This window comes from Phalangium opilio, unplaced genomic scaffold (genome assembly GCF_054372755.1).
Source record: "Phalangium opilio isolate 3A_F unplaced genomic scaffold, DU_Popi_V2 ptg000230l_1, whole genome shotgun sequence".
Lineage (NCBI taxonomy): Eukaryota > Metazoa > Arthropoda > Arachnida > Opiliones > Phalangiidae > Phalangium > Phalangium opilio.
Genome location: NW_028324221.1, coordinates 492,606 through 510,969, shown reverse-complemented (window position 1 = coordinate 510,969; position 18,364 = coordinate 492,606). Strand labels below are relative to the sequence as shown.

The 18,364-nt window shown below is 39.8% G+C and overlaps 1 protein-coding gene across 1 annotated transcript; it reads right to left on the bottom strand.

Moving 5' to 3' along the window:
• Positions 1 to 525: 525 nt before the first annotated feature.
• On the bottom strand, positions 526 to 6,033 carry LOC149613093 (uncharacterized). Its single transcript, XM_089858050.1, has one exon. It carries the CDS (start codon positions 6,031 to 6,033, stop codon positions 526 to 528), a length of 5,508 nt encoding a protein of 1,835 aa, XP_089714176.1.
• Between the last annotated feature and the right edge of the window lie 12,331 nt (positions 6,034 to 18,364).

Here is an 18,364-nt window from a genome sequence, read left to right as displayed (position 1 = left end):
GTCTGAAACTTTCGAAGGCCGTAGCCTGGTTAGGACTGTTTTGAATTTCAAGTCCTAACGCAGAGCGTAGCCAAAGCGAAAGAGAGGTTAGCCTATAAGCGAGGCTTAACCTAGAGCGAGAGTATGGTGTCTTAGCGAGAGTGACCAAAAAGTTCTGCTACCGAAATAATGGGAGAGGCGCGTTTTTATAGATTTTACAGGTGAGGTCAAAGGTGAAAAAAGTTAAGGTACTTGAACTTGTTTTGCACGTGTGTTTGTAAAATGTCAGAGGTCGAAAGGGATTATAAGGGATGGTTATTTACGTAGCTAGATATGCTTTTTAATTTATACAAAGGGGAAGGGGTTGTATAGAAATGTTTAAGAATGGCACTTGTAAATTTAGTATTGTATGGCAGAAGTTTATAATCTGAAGTAAGGAGCATTTTTTAAATATAAAGTTAAGTTTAGAATCTTAGATTTGACATGCTCCCCCCGATTGAACTAAGAGTTCAATTAAAATGTTCATTAAAGCGATTCGCGTTTCACTTAGAGTTCAAGATTGTACAGAAGTTGTATAGGTCTTCGTAGTTTTGTGCCGTCAGGCATTCTCACCATACAGGATCGTATGTGGCCGTCGCGGCCCATGAAGGTTTCGTCCACGACTCCTAATTTCCAAGAGAGGCGAGGCATTTTGTCCTCTCCAATTAGAACGACGTCTCCAGCTTTAAGCGGTGTAGTGGGCTGATTGTTCGTTCTATGGTGTGCTGTCCTTAGTTGTAAGAGATACTCGGACCTCCATCTCTTCCAGAAGCCATTTGCTATCGTTTGGCGATATTTTAAGCGGCGTGTCAGGTCTTTCCTGTTGACTGGGGTATCGGCCATCTTGGGGTAGGTTCTGGACGGTAGACCGACCATCCGGTCTCCGAGTAGGAGGTGATTTGGCGTCAGAGGTGCTGGCTTTTGCGGATCCTCCGAAACGAAAGTGATGGGTCGAGAATTGATTGCGGCCTCGGCTTCTGTTAGTGTCGTTGCTATCTCTTCAAAAGATAGCTTAGCGCGACCGATAGTTTTGCGAAGCGCGTTTTTAACCGATCCGACAAGTCTTTCCCAAAAGCCGCCCCACCACGCGGCGCGGTCGGCAATGAAGGTCCAAGCGATTTGGTGGTTTCCGAAATAGCGAGCGACTTCCGGACTGTCCACGTTTTTCCACAGATCACTGAGATCAGTTTTGGCGCGTTTAAAAGTTTTAGCGTTGTCTGAGTAGACATGTTTTACTATTCCGCGACGCGAGACGAATCTCCTGAAAGCGAGGAGAAAGGTATCTGTGGACTGGTCAGATACAAGTTCGAGGTGCACCGCTCTTGTAACGGCACAAGTGAATAGAGCGACGTAGCATTTTACATTGTCTCGCGTGTAGAGAGGACCGGCGAAGTCCAATCCACAGTTCTCGAAAGCGGGCGTTTGGGTCGTACGAAACTCTGGCAAGGGGGCCATTACTGCGTCCGAGGGTTTTACGCGAAAATATTTGCAGACGTTGCAATTTTTAAGAATGGAACTCACGAAACTGCGCGACTTGATGATCCAAAACTTTTCGCGTAGCGACACTGTTGTTATGACAACGCCGGCGTGCATGACTTTCTCATGGGCGTTTTTGACAAGAAGTTCCGTAAATGGGTGGTTATGAGCGAGAAGCCATGGCTGACGTTCAGCGTGTGAGAGCTCGCTGCCTTTTAGTCGACCTCCAATGCGTAGGAGACCGTGATTATCCAGGTGTGGATGTAGAGTCAGGACCTTAGAGTCCTTAGCGATAGATTGTCCGTTGACGAGGCATTGTACTTCTTCCGGGAACTGCTCCTTTTGGGTAGTGCGGACCCAATAGATTTCGGCAAGGCGAATTTCGTCGGCGGTTAGCTCTCCCGTACGTCGTTGATCCTTGAAGCGAAGGTTATGAGGAAAACGTAGAAGCCATGCAGTGAGACGGTATAGGTTTTTCAGCGAATTGAAAGCGTTGATGTTGATAAGGGACTCTTTAGGCGGGGTCGTTATCGTCATTGTAAGCGAAGTACTTCTTAATTCTTCTTGAACGTCCTCGAAATTGACTTCGGTGGACAGGTTTTCGTTCTGATTCGGCGCGTTTTCTCGAAGCCAGATAGGGCCATGCCACCAGAAAGGGTCTTTCGCGAGGTCAATTACTTTCCGTCCGCGTGTAGGAAGGTCGGCAGGGTTGTCCGTGCCTTTGCAATGATTCCAATTCATAGGGTTAGAAATAGTTTGTATCTCACTCACGCGGTTAGCTATGAACGGCTTCCATCTGTCAGCGGATCCTTTGATCCAGCCTAGGGTTATCTTTGAGTCGCTCCACATGTGAATTTTCTTCGGCTTGATTTTCAGAACGGTCAGCAAGTGATTGACTAGTTTGGCGGCGAGAAGAGCTCCCATCAGCTCGAGTCGGGGAAGCGTTAGTCTTTTTAGCGGGGCTACTCGAGATTTTGCCGTGATTAAGGTTGACGCGAATTGTCCTTCCTTGCTCCGGTAGCTGAAGTATGCTACGGCGGCGTACGCTTTAGGGCTTGCGTCCGAAAAGCAGTGAAGTTCGATACTGTCGGCGGCGATTTCGGCGGTTCCCTGGTAGTAGTGGCGGGGTATTTTAATAGCGGTGAGATCTTTAAGTTCGCAGCACCAGGCTTCAAATGATTCAGCTACGTCGTCAGGCAGGGGGTCGTCCCAGGACAAACCTTGTTCCCAGAGTTGTTGGAAGATAAGTTTGGCTCGTACTGCGAAGGGAGCGAGGAAGCCAAGTGGGTCGAAGATTTTAGCGACTGACTTCAGTACCCATCTTTTAGTGTTATCTCGGCTCTGGATAAACTTCAAAAGGTCTTTAATCTCGAAGGTTAGAACGTCTTCTGAGCTGTCCCATGTAAGCCCAAGGACTTTGGATGGTGCGAAGGACGTTTGATGATTGGCTGGTTTAGCTGCGGGATTTTTCTTGGCCAGTACCTCTCTTAGCTTAGTTGAGTTAGTTTGCCACTTGGTTAGCTTCATGCCAGCGTCTAGCATGATTTTCTCCACTTCTGAAGTTAAGCGCAGGGCTTCTCGGTCAGTGTCAGCGTTTGAAGCCAAGTCATCGACGTACATAGAGTCGTCTAAAATTGAGCTTGCTTCCGGGTAGACTTCGAGATATTTTTTAGCGTGCAGGCGTAGGGTGGCTGCCAAGAGAAACGGACTAGAAGTAGCGCCGAAGGGGACGCGTGTCATTCTGTATGTTTGTAGCGCGTGGCTTCCGAATGGGCTGTCGACGTCAACCCATAAGAATCGTAGGGCATCTCTGTCTTGTTCTTGAATTTCGATTTGCAGGAATGCCTTGGTTACGTCAGCGGTGAAGGCTATTCTTTTCTCACGAAAGCGAATAAGAATATCGTATAGCTCCGGATTGAGACTGGGGCCAGCTTCGAGGCAAGCGTTGAGGCTCGAAACATTTGGCGCGTGCGAAGATGCATCATATACGATACGGGTTCTGGTGGTCGTACTGGCTTCTCTGACTACGGAGCGGTGCGGTAGATAATATAGCGGCCCGATTGTTTTCGCGAACGGATCGACTTTCTCGACAACGCCGGTGGAGATTTGATCTTTTATAATTTGATTATATTCGATAAAATCAACGGGATTTTTGCGAAGCTTTAAAATTAGGTTCGAGGTGCGTTTAGCGGCAATAGCGTAGTTGTCACCTAATTTTAGGTTGCTCGGTTTGAAGGGTAACGCGACAGCGTAGCGGCCGTTTTCGAAAACCGTGGATTTAGCGAACCTTTCAAGCGTTTTGCTTCCCAAATCTTTATCTTCGTCGTTTTCGCGTATACCGAAAGATTCCAGTTCCCAAAAGGCGCGAAGTTGGGTTGAGATGGCTTCTTCCTCTTGAGGCGCGATCGTGTTGACAAGCATGATAGAGATCGCGTTTACTCCTATGTCACGTGCGGCTACCGTAGCTGGGCCTTGGAGTGTCCAACCAAAGATGGTTTCTAGCGCGGTAAGAGTAGGCCCGAACCGTTGGCTTCTTCCGCTTGCGACAGCCCATAAATAATCCGCGCCTATAAGTACGTCGATCGAATGTTGGTTATTATGTCCAACTTCTACCGTGGTCAGGTCTGCCATGAGGAGATTTCGCTTCTGGAATTCGGTAGCGAGCTCGGCACCAGGTACGGCGAAAACTGACCCACAGATCGTCGGTGTTTCGTAGGCTTGAATGAGAACGCTTTTCTCGGGATTGTGGCGGCTTCTCAGTTCTAGTTGCACCTTTCGTCTCAGGGCTCTCTCTGACGTCTGGCTTCCGAAACTGTTGGTTTCTAGGAATTCTTCGGATAGAATCTGTAGTCCAAGTTCTCGAGATACGGATTCTTTGATAAATGTCACGTGGCTACCGGTGTCGAGTAGGCATCTGACTGATTTATGGTCGGTTTCACCTGGGCGGCTGGCTTCTGCTAAAGCGGTTTGCAGGAACACGGCTTCAGTCTTTTTTTTAGTGACAACGGCTGTCATCTGCGATACTCCACTTTCGATTGGCGGGTTTTGGGGAGGGTTATTCGCGATACGCGTCTCGGTTCGATCACAGATACTTGAGTGATGACGTCCTCCACATTTCTTACACGTGCGAAATCTGGAGGTGCACTCGCGAGCTTGATGTTGGTCCCGAAGACAAATAAAGCAGCGCTTTTTTTGGCTAAGTAGGGCTTTTTTGTCTTGAATCGATAGTTCGGTACACTGCGTAGTGGTGTGATCACTTTTTCCGCAGTAGAGGCAGGATTTATTTCCGGTATTCACGGTTAGCGCGGCAGCCCCGAACGGAGGCCTTGGCCTTCGGCTATCGTATCGACTAAAGTCCCGCGGTTGCGACGGTCTTTCGGGGGGTCTGCGATCAGGTTCGGCGGATCTCCGATTTAAGTTTTGAGCGGTCGAACGCGTTAAGACGGAGGCGCTTTCCCTGCTTGAGATTTCTTTTTGTAGAAAGTTCATTAAGTCGGCAATTCGTAATTGGCCAACTGCGTCGTGTTCTCGGCTGAATGCTAGCGTAATGTCTTCCGGGAGTCGTTGTGTAATGATTGGACAAAGCAGGCTCCCGTAAGTTTGGTCAATGACCTGTACGTTTTCCAGGCTTCTTATCTGCAACATACACGTGTCGTAGAGTTTCCGTAGACCAGCCAAGTCGCTGGACTTTTTTACAGCTGGTAGGCAGAGTAGGTTGTGCATGTACTCTGAAACTAGCATTTGTTTACGGCCAAATCTTCTTATTAGTTCGGAGATTGCGTAATCGTAGTTTGCGTCTGATAGCGATAAACCGTTTACTGCGTCTAGAGCGAGGCCTTCTAAATACGAAATGAGGTAACTGAATTTCTCCGGTTTTGAGAGAGTCGGGTTATTATGAATAGAGCATCCATAATGCGCCCAGAAGTTCTGCCAATCGTTGATTTCTCCCGAGAATCGTCGGATTTCTAATTTTGGCAGTCTTATGGCTGGAGCGGTATTCGGTGGCGCGGCAGTCATCTGGCCGGCACTCGGTTGGCTTGGGGTTCCGCTCCCGGTGAGCGTTAGAATTCCGGGCGGCGGTATCGGCGTGCCGCTACCGGTAGGCGATGGAGGTCCGGTCAACGGGGTCTGCTGCCCGTTGCCGGCTGGTGTTTGCGACCCGGTCGGCGTGGTGATTAGGGTGCTGTTCGTCGGGGAGCTCGCGGCGAGGCTAGCGGCAGCTGCTATAGCGGTAGCGGCTTGATTGTGGACCTCGAGAGCGCGTCGTCCTCGTGATTGGGTTATAATGAGGTCATCGATATAGTCCTGTGATGTTTGCTGGTCTTTTTCCATCTCAAGCGCGGTGGTAAAAAGAGGCTCCATTGCCTCATTTATGTTAACGAGGCTAATTTCTTTTGTTTTAAGGATAGCGAGGTACCCTTCTATAGCGGCGTAATCGGGATTAGGCTTTCCTAACTCGGTTTCTAAACTGTTTTTAGCGCGAGACGCGGATTGCTTGGTTTCCGTACGTTTGGATTTTAGGCGCGTAAATTCATCCATTGTTTTTAAGTTTTAAAGTTTTTACTCACGAAATAAGTTAGAGTTCGGTTCACGAAAGCGTAATTTAAGCGATTACAGCGTAGTTATTTTAAAGTTTTTACTCATACTCACGAAAGCGTATTTTCAGCGATTAAAGCGGAGTGGCGAACGCGTTACTAATTATCCCGGGTTGGTCGGTACCAAAATGTGGAAGCGGTTACTGAAATCTAAAGGTTTTTGGTAGGCTGGTTCGTAAATTAGTGGACGCGTTATGGGTTTCGTTAAAGCGATAAAAAAGCGAAGCGATTTAAATCAATAAAAATTAACTTGAGTTTTATTAAACAAAAACTGATAAATGCAAAAACAAACGACTAAGTTAACGGACACGAGGGTCGGGGGAATTTAACTAAAAAAACTAAAGACGCGAGGGTCTGAAACTTTCGAAGGCCGTAGCCTGGTTAGGACTGTTTTGAATTTCAAGTCCTAACGCAGAGCGTAGCCAAAGCGAAAGAGAGGTTAGCCTATAAGCGAGGCTTAACCTAGAGCGAGAGTATGGTGTCTTAGCGAGAGTGACCAAAAAGTTCTGCTACCGAAATAATGGGAGAGGCGCGTTTTTATAGATTTTACAGGTGAGGTCAAAGGTGAAAAAAGTTAAGGTACTTGAACTTGTTTTGCACGTGTGTTTGTAAAATGTCAGAGGTCGAAAGGGATTATAAGGGATGGTTATTTACGTAGCTAGATATGCTTTTTACCTCTCCGTGTGACGTAGTCCAGGAGAGGTTCTGTAATGGCCGTGTCTGTGTGTGTGTCTGTGTGTCTGTCTGTCTGTCTGTCCGTTGTTACACCCACGTGACCGCGTTCGCAGTTTGCGTATCGGAGCAAACGTGTTCGCCATTTCCGAACTGCTTTCACAGTCACGGAAATGGCTCCTCTACTTGAGTTCTCACACCACCATCTTTTGGTCTTTGTCCATCCCACACGGACACCAGTCTGTTCTTACTGGCTTCTAATCACCACCATCTTTTGTTGTTTGTCAATCCCACATTGACAACAGTCTGCACTTACACTGGCTTCTAACACCACCATCCACTGGTCTTCCGTCTATTCCACATAGACACCAATCTGTATCATTGGCTTCTACTCCATTATCATCGTTTGGTTTTAGGATATACACGGCGATCAGCTAGGGTTACGAGAAACGTCTAGCCTCCCTAAGGTGGGATCGCCACCAAAGGTTTTCGCAATTGCGCTTTTTCCTTACTATTATAATGGAAACGAATCGTATATATACCCCAAATTTGAAAAAAGCGGGCAAGAGGGGTACCCTTCACTTTAAACGTCAATATTAGCAAAGTTTGAGAAGATAATAGGTATAACTTTATTTTAAACGATTTAAATATTATTAATGTTAATTATTGAAGATTAAAATAATTAAAAATAATTATATTTATTTAAATATTAAAGATAAACCTCTCGTGCAAAGAGGGATTATCATTGCCTCCTATATCTACCAAGGCCCGTGCATGCGATATATTTCCTTCATTGCCTCCTATATCCATCAAGGCCCGTGCATTGTGATATATTTCATTCATTGCCTCCTATATCTATCAAGGCCCGTGCATTGTGATATATTTCATTCATTGCCTCCTATATCTATCAAGGCCCGTGCATTGCGATATATTTTTCAAAACAACAACAAAAATGGGAAACCCCAACTCAGAAACATAATAACGTTTTCATTGGATACTTAAGTTTACATAATCTTCTTGACACGGAGAGGTAATATTTTGGTTTTCCCAACTTGTTAATTTATACAAAGGGGAAGGGGTTGTATAGAAATGTTTAAGAATGGCACTTGTAAATTTAGTATTGTATGGCAGAAGTTTATAATCTGAAGTAAGGAGCATTTTTTAAATATAAAGTTAAGTTTAGAATCTTAGATTTGACAACTGTCGAGTGTCGACTTCATAGTCGAGCCAGTGACTTATAAAATTTCAAGTAATACTAATTTAGACTATTAGAGAAGGATGTTAGAGTTAGTATTATAAATATTTATTACGTTTCTAAATCTTTTGGGAATCTCAAGAAATAATTTTCGCTATTTTTAATAGCACAACGTTCCTTGTTAATGTTTGAAGGACCCACCAATTGATTACATACGACTATGCACGTATTTGAAACTAAAGCCTAGAGGTCTGTGCATTTGAGATAAAAATCTGGCGGATATTTATAATCCTTTTTTTTCTTCGTCTCTTGTCAGCACGCACAAACCTACATAACATAGAGACCTAGCTTTGCGCGTGCTGACAACCGAAGCTGAAAATAGAGTATATACAGAATAAGCTGCTGTCGGAGATAGGAGAGTTGCCTATCCTAGAGCGTGAAAACAAATTTCCTCGCGCGCATTCTTTATCCAAAACAGAAGGTTCAAATTTGGCAAAGAGTTTCCAGAGACCCCGTGAATGGTATGAGTAATTCTAAAACTCCCACAAGTGTTCTTTCAGTGGTTGAACTTATTTTTTCCCTTGAAATGAATAAAAGTCAACGAATTAATTAGAAATAGTCCAACGCCTGATCTATTGCACTACCGGATTGCTGAAGTGTTTCGGATTATATTTATATTGTATTTTTTCTATGATGGGTGTAATTATCGGGGTTTTTTCACTTTTCTCGGATAGGGTTAACAACCGAGGATTTTGTACAATTTCAGTAATGGGAGATTATGCCTGGGGTTTTTTGTCTTCGAAGTGTTTAGTCCCTATACCCATGTGAATCGATAAAACCTAAAAGCTATTTTTCAGTTCTAATATGTAAATCGAGATATTGAACAAGTTTTGAACACACTACCAGCTGTTTATACGTCAATCAATCCTATATCGCGTTTTTGTATAAGTAAATAAACCGTCGTAAGTATACCAATACAGAAATTAGTACTGGAAGACCAATAATTCAAACCCATGGTCTATGCCCTATACAGTGTGGAAAAGATCAGAGTAACACCTACCTTTGTGGAAAACCCTCAAAACCCCTGACGGACTACTTCACTGCAGTACACTTTCGAGCTCGTATACAGGGTGTGACACGTGTCATTGTATGCAAATGAGAACGTGCAACTGGTATCATAGTGAATATCGTTTAATGATACGCACTTTGAAACGTTAAAGACCTACGATTAAGCTTAGGAACTAAGGCGTCACAATACAAATTAAAAGGCTGTTTGGTAAACCCATCAGCGTAAATGTTTTCGATGTACCTACCGTCGTGGTGTAGGCACTCTTCAAGACGATTGTCCATTCTCTGCGTTTTCTAGCATAAGGGTTCACCTTATGCTTTGGCCTACTTAGATAAGGAATCCATACGAGGTTACGAAGGTCAGAATTATCCGCGGCACTGAGAATTCGGCACAATATTCAATCAAACGTACTCGTCGTTACTAGCAGCTTAGTTCGTATAAACGTTGTAAGTCCTGTGTCGTAGACGAATGGCAGCCTACTCCAACCGAGAAAAATTGGACATGATGTTTATTTTGGATGAATGTCCCGGTAACGTTCAACAAACGGCATTGCTTTATGCCGAACGCTTCCCACACCGACGAAGGCCGGTTCGAAGAACCTTCACGAACATTAGAGACAACCTACGAGATTTCGGGAGTTTCGTCGTGCAAGACCGTCAACGTAGAAGAGACCGTATAATTGGTAATCATGATAGGGAAGTCGATATTCTAGCACGTTTTGAAGCCAATCCTCATACTAGTAGTAGAGCGGTCGGAGAAGAGGTTGGTCTAAGCCATTCAACCGTTCTTGCCATTTTACATCGGCATCACTACCGGCCCTATCATATCCACCTCCATCAAGCCTTAACGGACGACGACTGCCTAAGACGTCAAGACTTCTGTCTTACCATGCGCAAGCTAATTGAAGCCGATCCATTGTTCTTAAGAAAGGTTCTTTTTTCTGATGAGGCGACATTTCACATCGAACATTTACGCTGATGGGTTTGTAGTGTGATGCCTTTGTTCCTAAGCTTAATCGTAGGTCTTTAACGTTTCAAAGTGCGTCTCATTAAACGATATTCACTATGATACTTGTAGCACGTTCTCATTTGCATACAATGACACATGTCACACCCTGTATACGAGCTCGAAAATGTACTACAGTGAAGTAGTCCGTCAGGGCTTTAGGGGGTTTTCCACAAAGGTAGGTGTTACTCTGATCTTTCCCACACTGTATACCATTTGTTACTCAAATTTCAAAGACACCACTAATCTAAGACATCGAGTTTTTATTACATTGGGAATTTCAATTGAAGTCTTAAGGACATCTAGGAAAGTCAGACACTTTTAGGCTTAACATCTATAAAACCATTCGTTATAATTTGAAAATATTCATGATGTATTTTTTCTCTATATATTCATGAAGAATGTTTTTTCAAATATTCAAGATGGATTTTTCGAAATATTCATGATAGATTTTTTCTTAGTTATCATGATTGATTTTTTTAAATTTTCATGATTAAATTCTTGAAAATATTCACGATGAGATTCTTAAAAATATTAATGATCAAATTTTCAAAAATATTCATGATTAAATTTTTGCAAACATTCATGATAAAATTCCTGAATATTTTCATTAGTGAATAAACGTAAATCGTAATATCATCTCCAACGTAGGCAGGTACTTGTTTACCGTGATTATACACTTTGGCGTGGCTGATGAATTAAGTGATTGCCATGCTGCAAGCTTAAAAAACAAGGCAGCCTACCTACTCGGAAATAAAATACAATTTAAGGTACTTTTTTCTCGTTTCATGAAGCCCAGCCCCTATTATTATTCTGATGATGATGATGACTGTGTAAATTCCAATGAACTCCTTCTATAGTTTTTTATATACACATTAAAAATCCATTTCATTCATTATTTGAAGACTACTTTTTTAAATACAACATTCTATAATTAACGTTAGATTCAACAAAAAATATATGGCATTCTAAAATTTAAAGAGATAGTTGTCTAATTTCAAAAGTGGTGGAAAAATTAAACTTTCAGGAAAAAGAAGTATTCGAATATAATTATTTTCGTGTCATTAGAACTAGTGAATAGTCTTTTTAATTTAAATACTATAATTCAAACCATCATCTTCGGAGATTAACATCCATTACACAATGAGAATTAACATTCGCATCCTTCTTGAAGAATTTGTCCTTGTAACATTTTTCTCTTATGCATGTCATGTTGAATCTTCATTCTCGATTCTCCGCTACATTTCCATGGTAGACACGTCACCTATTCTGCAAACTGAAGTTCTGCCTCGATATTTATTCTCCGAGCACTCAAAACATTTCCTAACAAAATCCAACCAAGCATTTTTATACCGAAAAGACACCCAAACATTATTTACCGAAAAGACACAAAAACATTAATCATCGAAAACCTACCCACCCGGAAGCTACACAAAATGTTTTTTCTTAAAGAGCTTAAAACATTTACTTTAGAAAGAATTCAACCCAAAACGCAAACTTCGCGCATTATGGAATATTTGCAAAATTTTTAATGTCGAAAATTTTCCACTTTAGGAATCAAAACTTGCTTATTATTCCAAATTCACAGACTTAACACTATCCTGCACACAAATCCAAAATTTCTACTTTCCAAAGCGCCTTCCAAAAATTTTATTTCTAAGTTGGAACCCTATTGTCCTTTTAATCTCGAGACCCTACTGGCAATTAACTAATAAATCGCCACATTACTGAACGTAATTCTTAAAACCTCATTTCTATAATTTCAGAGTAAAACTATGCTATGGCTTGAACATCCTGTTTTTCTGATCGTAATGTTTTACTACTGAGCTAAGTTGATATAGATGAAATAAATATTAATTAGGCTTATTTCCCAATGTTTTTAACGTCACGTTTTTTGTCATAACTTTTGATTGTCTGAACCGATTGACAATTTGAAAACCGTTTTGGATTCTACATGACAAGACGCGTGCAACGATAGCATTGCTGATCCATTTGAAGCATTATATCGTAACGTCATTATCGGGGGGCTTTACTATTTCAGCTATGGCTAATGCCCTATTAGCGCCACAGTGCCATTTGTAATTTTAAAATAATTTTGAGAAGTAAACCTATTTAGAAAGTCCTATTTTGTTACTCTAGCTCAATTATGAACAAAATGGCAGCCAAATGAAAATGTCCAGAAACTTTTGTCCTGGACTGTACTACTAGGTACATGTACAGTACATCAAACGATGTGGCTAAAAATATCACTGCATGTGCAGTGAACACGTAATATAGGCGGCTTTGCTTCTAAGGCCTAAGCTAGCATGAATAACCCGCTATTTTTAGCCACATCGTATGATGAACATCTACGATGTGGGTCCTGGCCTGTTGGTGGTGGTGGTGGTGGGGGCGTCGTGAAAGAGAACTGCCTTAGACAGTATAAAATTTTTCGGTCGTCATTGAAGGGAGAGTGAATGGGAGAGAATTGGGGTGAGGTGATATATTTCGTTCGTGTATTTTAAAAGGAAGGGAATTATAATTGTTAGTTTAAGCATTGGATTTATTTGTACTAGCAAAGTTAAACATTGAGAATTGTGTTTTACGTTTCCTCGATATATTTAAAGCGAGAGAGAGAGGACTATGGTATTGCCTTAATTTAAATGGAAGGTTTAATACTCCCTTTAAAATTCCGGTCACCCGTGGGCAATAAGGGTTTCACGCCATCAATCATCCCGATCCCCGATTTCAAAATTCAAAGAAATGGAGGGGGATTTTTAAGAAGCAAAAGCAAGTAAATACCGACGTTATATGTAGAATGGTGTTTATTATTAGAATTTACGTGTATTTCTCCTCAAATCGATTAGAATTTTAAAAGAAAGTCCGAGCGGGCAAGAATTCTAGAAGCGCGCTTTAGAAATCTTTTTAGTTTCTTCTTAGCTACAAGGTATCGATGGGATTAATAGTTTTACCTGAGTAGTAGTGGTAGTAGTAGTAGTATTAGTAATTTAGTAACGGGCGTTGGCGATATTTGATTCTCTTTGCCAAGACCGGTATATTAGGGGATATTTCACTAGAAGTATATTTATTGTAGTTGGGATAGCGAGAGTACGTAAACGATGTGGCTTAATTATGGGCTAGACCATCTTGTTTGTATTGGGATTTGCGTGGTCACGCGTAACCAAGATAACTAGATGCGCATGCACGAATCTGCCATCCGAAAGACCGAAACCTGAGCTCTAAGAACAAGCAGTCGAAGACTCCTTCACTGCTATATCCTCCTAGGGAGTACTATGCCAAGTAGAATTCGCTCAAAACGTGGACAAACTCATCGGAACGGAGACATTTTTGTTACAAACATTGTTCTATATTTTTGCGCTCATTGTGAATATCATACTTACATTTCCAAGTATTTCTTTTGCCTCCAAAGTAGGGGTGAACCTTTAATTATGAACACAATTACGAATGCACTTTCCTTGGGATACTCTGAGCGTATGAAGGAGTAGGAATAGCCCCGAGCCATATGGTCGTGAACGCAGAAAAAGTACTATTGACCAGGGTTGTTAATTTTTAGATTTTAAAAAAAAAATCGATTTTTTTTTTGTTTTTATTGAACTACTAGTTAGTAAATTACCAACATGAAACTTTTGAGTCAAAATTAATGAAAAAGGAAAATAATCACGACATTTAACCAGCTATTGGATATTTTCTAAAAAGTTGTTCTTATTGTTACTATTCAAATGCTTGTACAAAAAGACTAGCTTGACCGCTATTTCATTTCCTAGCCTATTTCGAATCTTACGCCAGTTAAAATTGACTACATGCTTGGCAAGACAAACTGGAGTTCTGGGAAAAACTTACACTGAAATATGCCAAAACTAGGATTGTTTTTAATTATAGGTCTTTTCTAGTTAAGTTTCTAAAACTATTTCTTGGAATCTTAGAGAACATCTTTTTCAAAAATAAAAATAAATACTTGATTTTAATCAAATGATGTTTTTAAAAAAATCACTTGATTTAAATACAATTGATTTAAATCAAACAACCCTGCTTTTGACCACATCGCGATTGTGTTGCAAATACTTGCTTATATCTGGCACCTATGTGGCAAATCTAACACGCACAATTCAATTATTTACACAATTCTAAAATATGAAATTTCTAAAATTAATCTTAGACTAATCCCGTGGGGCTGATCACTTCCAAAAAATCTGTACAATCGATTTCAGATTTCAAATAATTGCTAATGGTTTCTAAAGATTTGAAAAATTTCAGAAATTTTTACAATTTCGAAAAGTTTCACCAAACAAAGTTGAAAACATTTTATGATTTCAACAGAGATTTAAAAATTTCCATAGAAGTTTTAAGATTTCAACAGATTTTGAAAAATTTCCATAGAATTTTTAAGATTTCAACAGATTTTGAAAAATTTCCATAGAATTTTTAAGATTTCAACAGATTTTGAAAAATTTCCGTAGAAGTTTTAAGATTTCAACAGATTTCGAAAAATTTCCAGAAAATTCAACCAAGATTTCATAAAATTTCCAGAAATTTCAACCAAGATTTCATAAAATTTCCAGAAATTTCAACCAAGATTTCATAAAATTTCCAGAAATTTCAACCAAGATTTCATAAAATTTCCAGAAATTTCAACCAAGATTTCATAAAATTTCCAGAAATTTCAACCAAGATTTCATAAAATTTCCAGAAATTTCAACCAAGATTTCATAAAGTTTTCAGAAACTTCAACCAAGATGTCATAAAATTTCCAGAAATTTCAACGGAGATTTCATAAAATTTCCAGAAATTTCAACCAAAATTCTCGAAGATTTTAAGTCAGATTTCCAAAGATTTCAAGATTTAAACTAAGATTTCCAAAGATTTTAAGATTTAAACTAAGATTTCCAAAGATTTCAAGATTTAAACTAAGATTGCAAGATTTAAACTAAGATTGCAAGATTTAAAGTAAGATTTCCAAAGATTTCAAGATTTAAACTAAGATTTCCAAAGATTTCAAGATTTAAACTTAGATGTCCAAAAATTTCAAGATTTCAAAATTTCAACCTAGATTGCAAAATTTCACCCAAGATTTCAAAATTTCACCCAAGATTTGAAAAGATGATGGAAATCTGATTTCATAGGCGTTTGTGTACTCGATTTCGCAATACTACAATATGTAAGAGCGGTATTTACAGAATCCAAGGTTGGTACGACAGTGCATTATTGCCAAGTTAAGGTAAATTAAATGAAAGACATTCATTTGGCCAAAAAGGGGTTGATAAAAGACCCTAAGGGTTCGCGGAGCCAAAAAGTCAATACCAAAATACTATTCAAGGGCGTTTGAGTGACAGGTCCTACGGGTTAACTCTTCAAACCTTTCCCACTACAGTGAAAATAGGCTGAAGCAATAATAGTTAACTGGCTTTCGGAAAATAACTATGAAATCAAAATATGAATCGAGAGTAATCCCTGGGTGTCGTTTTCCTCTGTCGCTCAAGAGAAACTGTTAAGAATGCGGCTTAAGTTAGGTCCATGGCATTCACTCTGATGGCCTACTTTACCTCAGACGTTTCGTGTGTTCAAAAATGAAATACTAAACTCGAAGTGCGGAATCGAAAGGATAATCCCAAGGATTCTAGAAAACGCGTTCAATCATTAAATGCAACTTTAAATCAAGTACATCAATTCTACAACTAAAGTCTTTAGAAACCAGGGTCCATTAGTACAAAATGCTTCGAATTTTGATGTCGGTGATTTTATTGCGAAACTGAACCTAATTCCAATTACAGCCATTCTGGTTCATTTCTAATAAATTTCACAAAATCTTAATTAATATAAAAGAAACGATTTTTTCAAGTGCTCAAGAAAGTATTTAAATTTTTTTTAATTTGACTCTACCTTATTGGACCATCATCAGCAAGAGGACCCGTTTACAAAAGAAGCTCCATACCTTGTTAACAGATATTCTAAAAAAAAATCCATTTTTTTTCTAATCGGGTCATACCGGTAATGAAGTTCCAATAATAAAACCGAAACTAGTCGAGTAATTTGAAAAAATAGTTTCTTTGAAATTCATTAAGTTATTTTGCGCCAGGTTCTAGGCCTATTAATCTCCATTTCAATGTCATGGTTTTTATTTGGATGTATATCTTAGTGTATTGCGTTTGTTTTGAGAATCTTCCACTGAAATTAAACCCCGATCCTTAATTTGTGGTTAAAATTTCCGATAGGTTTTTTTTAAAAAAAAAACTATAACTTAGTTTTGGCTATCTATAGCTTAGTTTTGGCTATCTATAACTTAGTTTTGGCTATCTATAACTTAGTTTTGGCTATCAATAACTTAGTTTTGGCTATCAATAACTTAGTTTTGGCTATCAATAACTTAGTTTTGGCTATCTATAACTTAGTTTTGGCTATCAATAACTTAGTTTTGGCTATCAATAACTTAGTTTTGGCTATCAATAACTTAGTTTTGGCTATCAATAACTTAGTTTTGGCTATCAATAACTTAGTTTCGGCTATCAATAACTTAGTTTCGGCTATCAATAACTTAGTGTCGGCTATCAATAACTTAGTTTCGGCTATCAATAACTTAGTTTTGGCTATCAATAACTTAGTTTTGGCTATCTATAACTTAGTTTTGGCTATCAATAACTTAGTTTTGGCTATCAATATCTTAGTTTTGGCTATCAATAACTTAGTATTGGCTATCAATAACTTAGTTTTGGCTATCAATAACTTAGCTTTGGCTATCAATCTGCATAGTCAAACATTCAGAAAATACTTCCGAATGATTTTAAAATTCAAATTATGTTCAGATTTAAAGGATAATTTGAAATAAGCCCCTCCGACCAATCGCGTAACGCCTTGCCTTTCTGTTAACCAAATTCTCGTGGCACGCTCAGTCTCTCGCGCCACGATTATCACGGCACGCGCGAATTTTATCAAATCTCGTGGTAAATTTTATTCGACACGGAGCATGCAATGAGAATTTTGTTAATATAAAGGCAGGGTGTTACGCGATTGGTCGAAGGTCCTTCTTTAAAACTATTCTTAAAATCTGAACGTAATTTGAATTTTAAAATCATTCGGAGGTATTTCCTGAATGTTTCACTATGCAGACTGGTCTTATAATTAGTAGAAGAATCGATGAAAAATCACTTGATTTTCCACTTCACCCTCCCTTTAATGGCATGCTCTAAATTAAAAAAAAGTCTCGATTGGTTACAAAATTCACAGTAGAAACACGAATGCTTGTTGTCAACGCAGCTTTTTTTCTCGGGGCCCGAGCTGCGTTCACACTGGACTCTTTTAAACGTTGGAACTTAATTGTTTCGAAACAGTCAAAATATTGAAATTGACAATAAGTTACCACAATGTTTTATTCAGTTATATTTATTTCTACAGAAGGCGTAACCTCCAAACGTGATTTCCGTAATTTGAAGTCTCTTTCTGACTCAGAGTTTTGAATTTAAATTCATTACAGTTAATCTTGGAATTCGAAGTTGCGTTCGCACTAAGGGAACAATTACATTGAATGTCCAGTTTGTATATTCCCGAGTGAAAAAATACAATTCCACATTGGTGCTTGTAGGTACCTTTGGGCAAAATCTTGAAAAAAAAAAGTAAAAGATTTTACGATTTTGGTGTTGAGAAGCGGATAATTTTATGTCGAAACGCGTAATTTTATGTCGAAACGCGTAATCTTATGTCGAAACGCGTAATCTTATGTCGAAACGCGCAATCTTATGTCGAAAGGCGTAATCTTATGCCGAAAGACGTAATCTTATGCCGAAAGACGTAATCTTATACCGAAAGGCGTAATCTTATACCGAAAGGCGTAATCTTATGCCGAAAGGCGTAATCTTATGCCGAAAGGCGTAATCTTATGTCGAAAGGTGTAATCTTATGTCGAAAGGCGTAATCTTATGTCGAAAGGCGTAATCTTATGTCGAAAGGCGTAATCTTATGTCGAAACGCGTAATCTTCTGTCGAAACGCGTAATCTTATGTCGAAACGCGTAATCTTATGTCGAGACACATAATCTTTTGCAATATATACGATCGCCATAGTATAAACTTAATGGAACAATAGGAAAATATGGAAAAGATTTAAAAATATAGAAAATAAATATTAAGTGCTCAAAAAGCGAATTTCCTGTCTACGTAGATAGAAAATTCGCCTTATATTTCACTGGAATCAGGAGTCCATAACACTTGGAGTACAAAAATCAAACTTACCCCCATACCCTCTTCAAGGCTGAATTCAGCCAGACGCCGCGACGCTAGCGCCACCACACAAAATCTCGCTTCTGAGAGAGCCGTGCGATAGTGGCGGTCCCAAGAGAAAAAAATT

What these genes read in the sequence shown, in the direction of transcription:
- LOC149613093 (XM_089858050.1), bottom strand. Translation starts at nt 6,033, where the DNA reads ATGGATGAATTTACGCGCCTAAAATCCAAACGTACGGAAACCAAGCAA.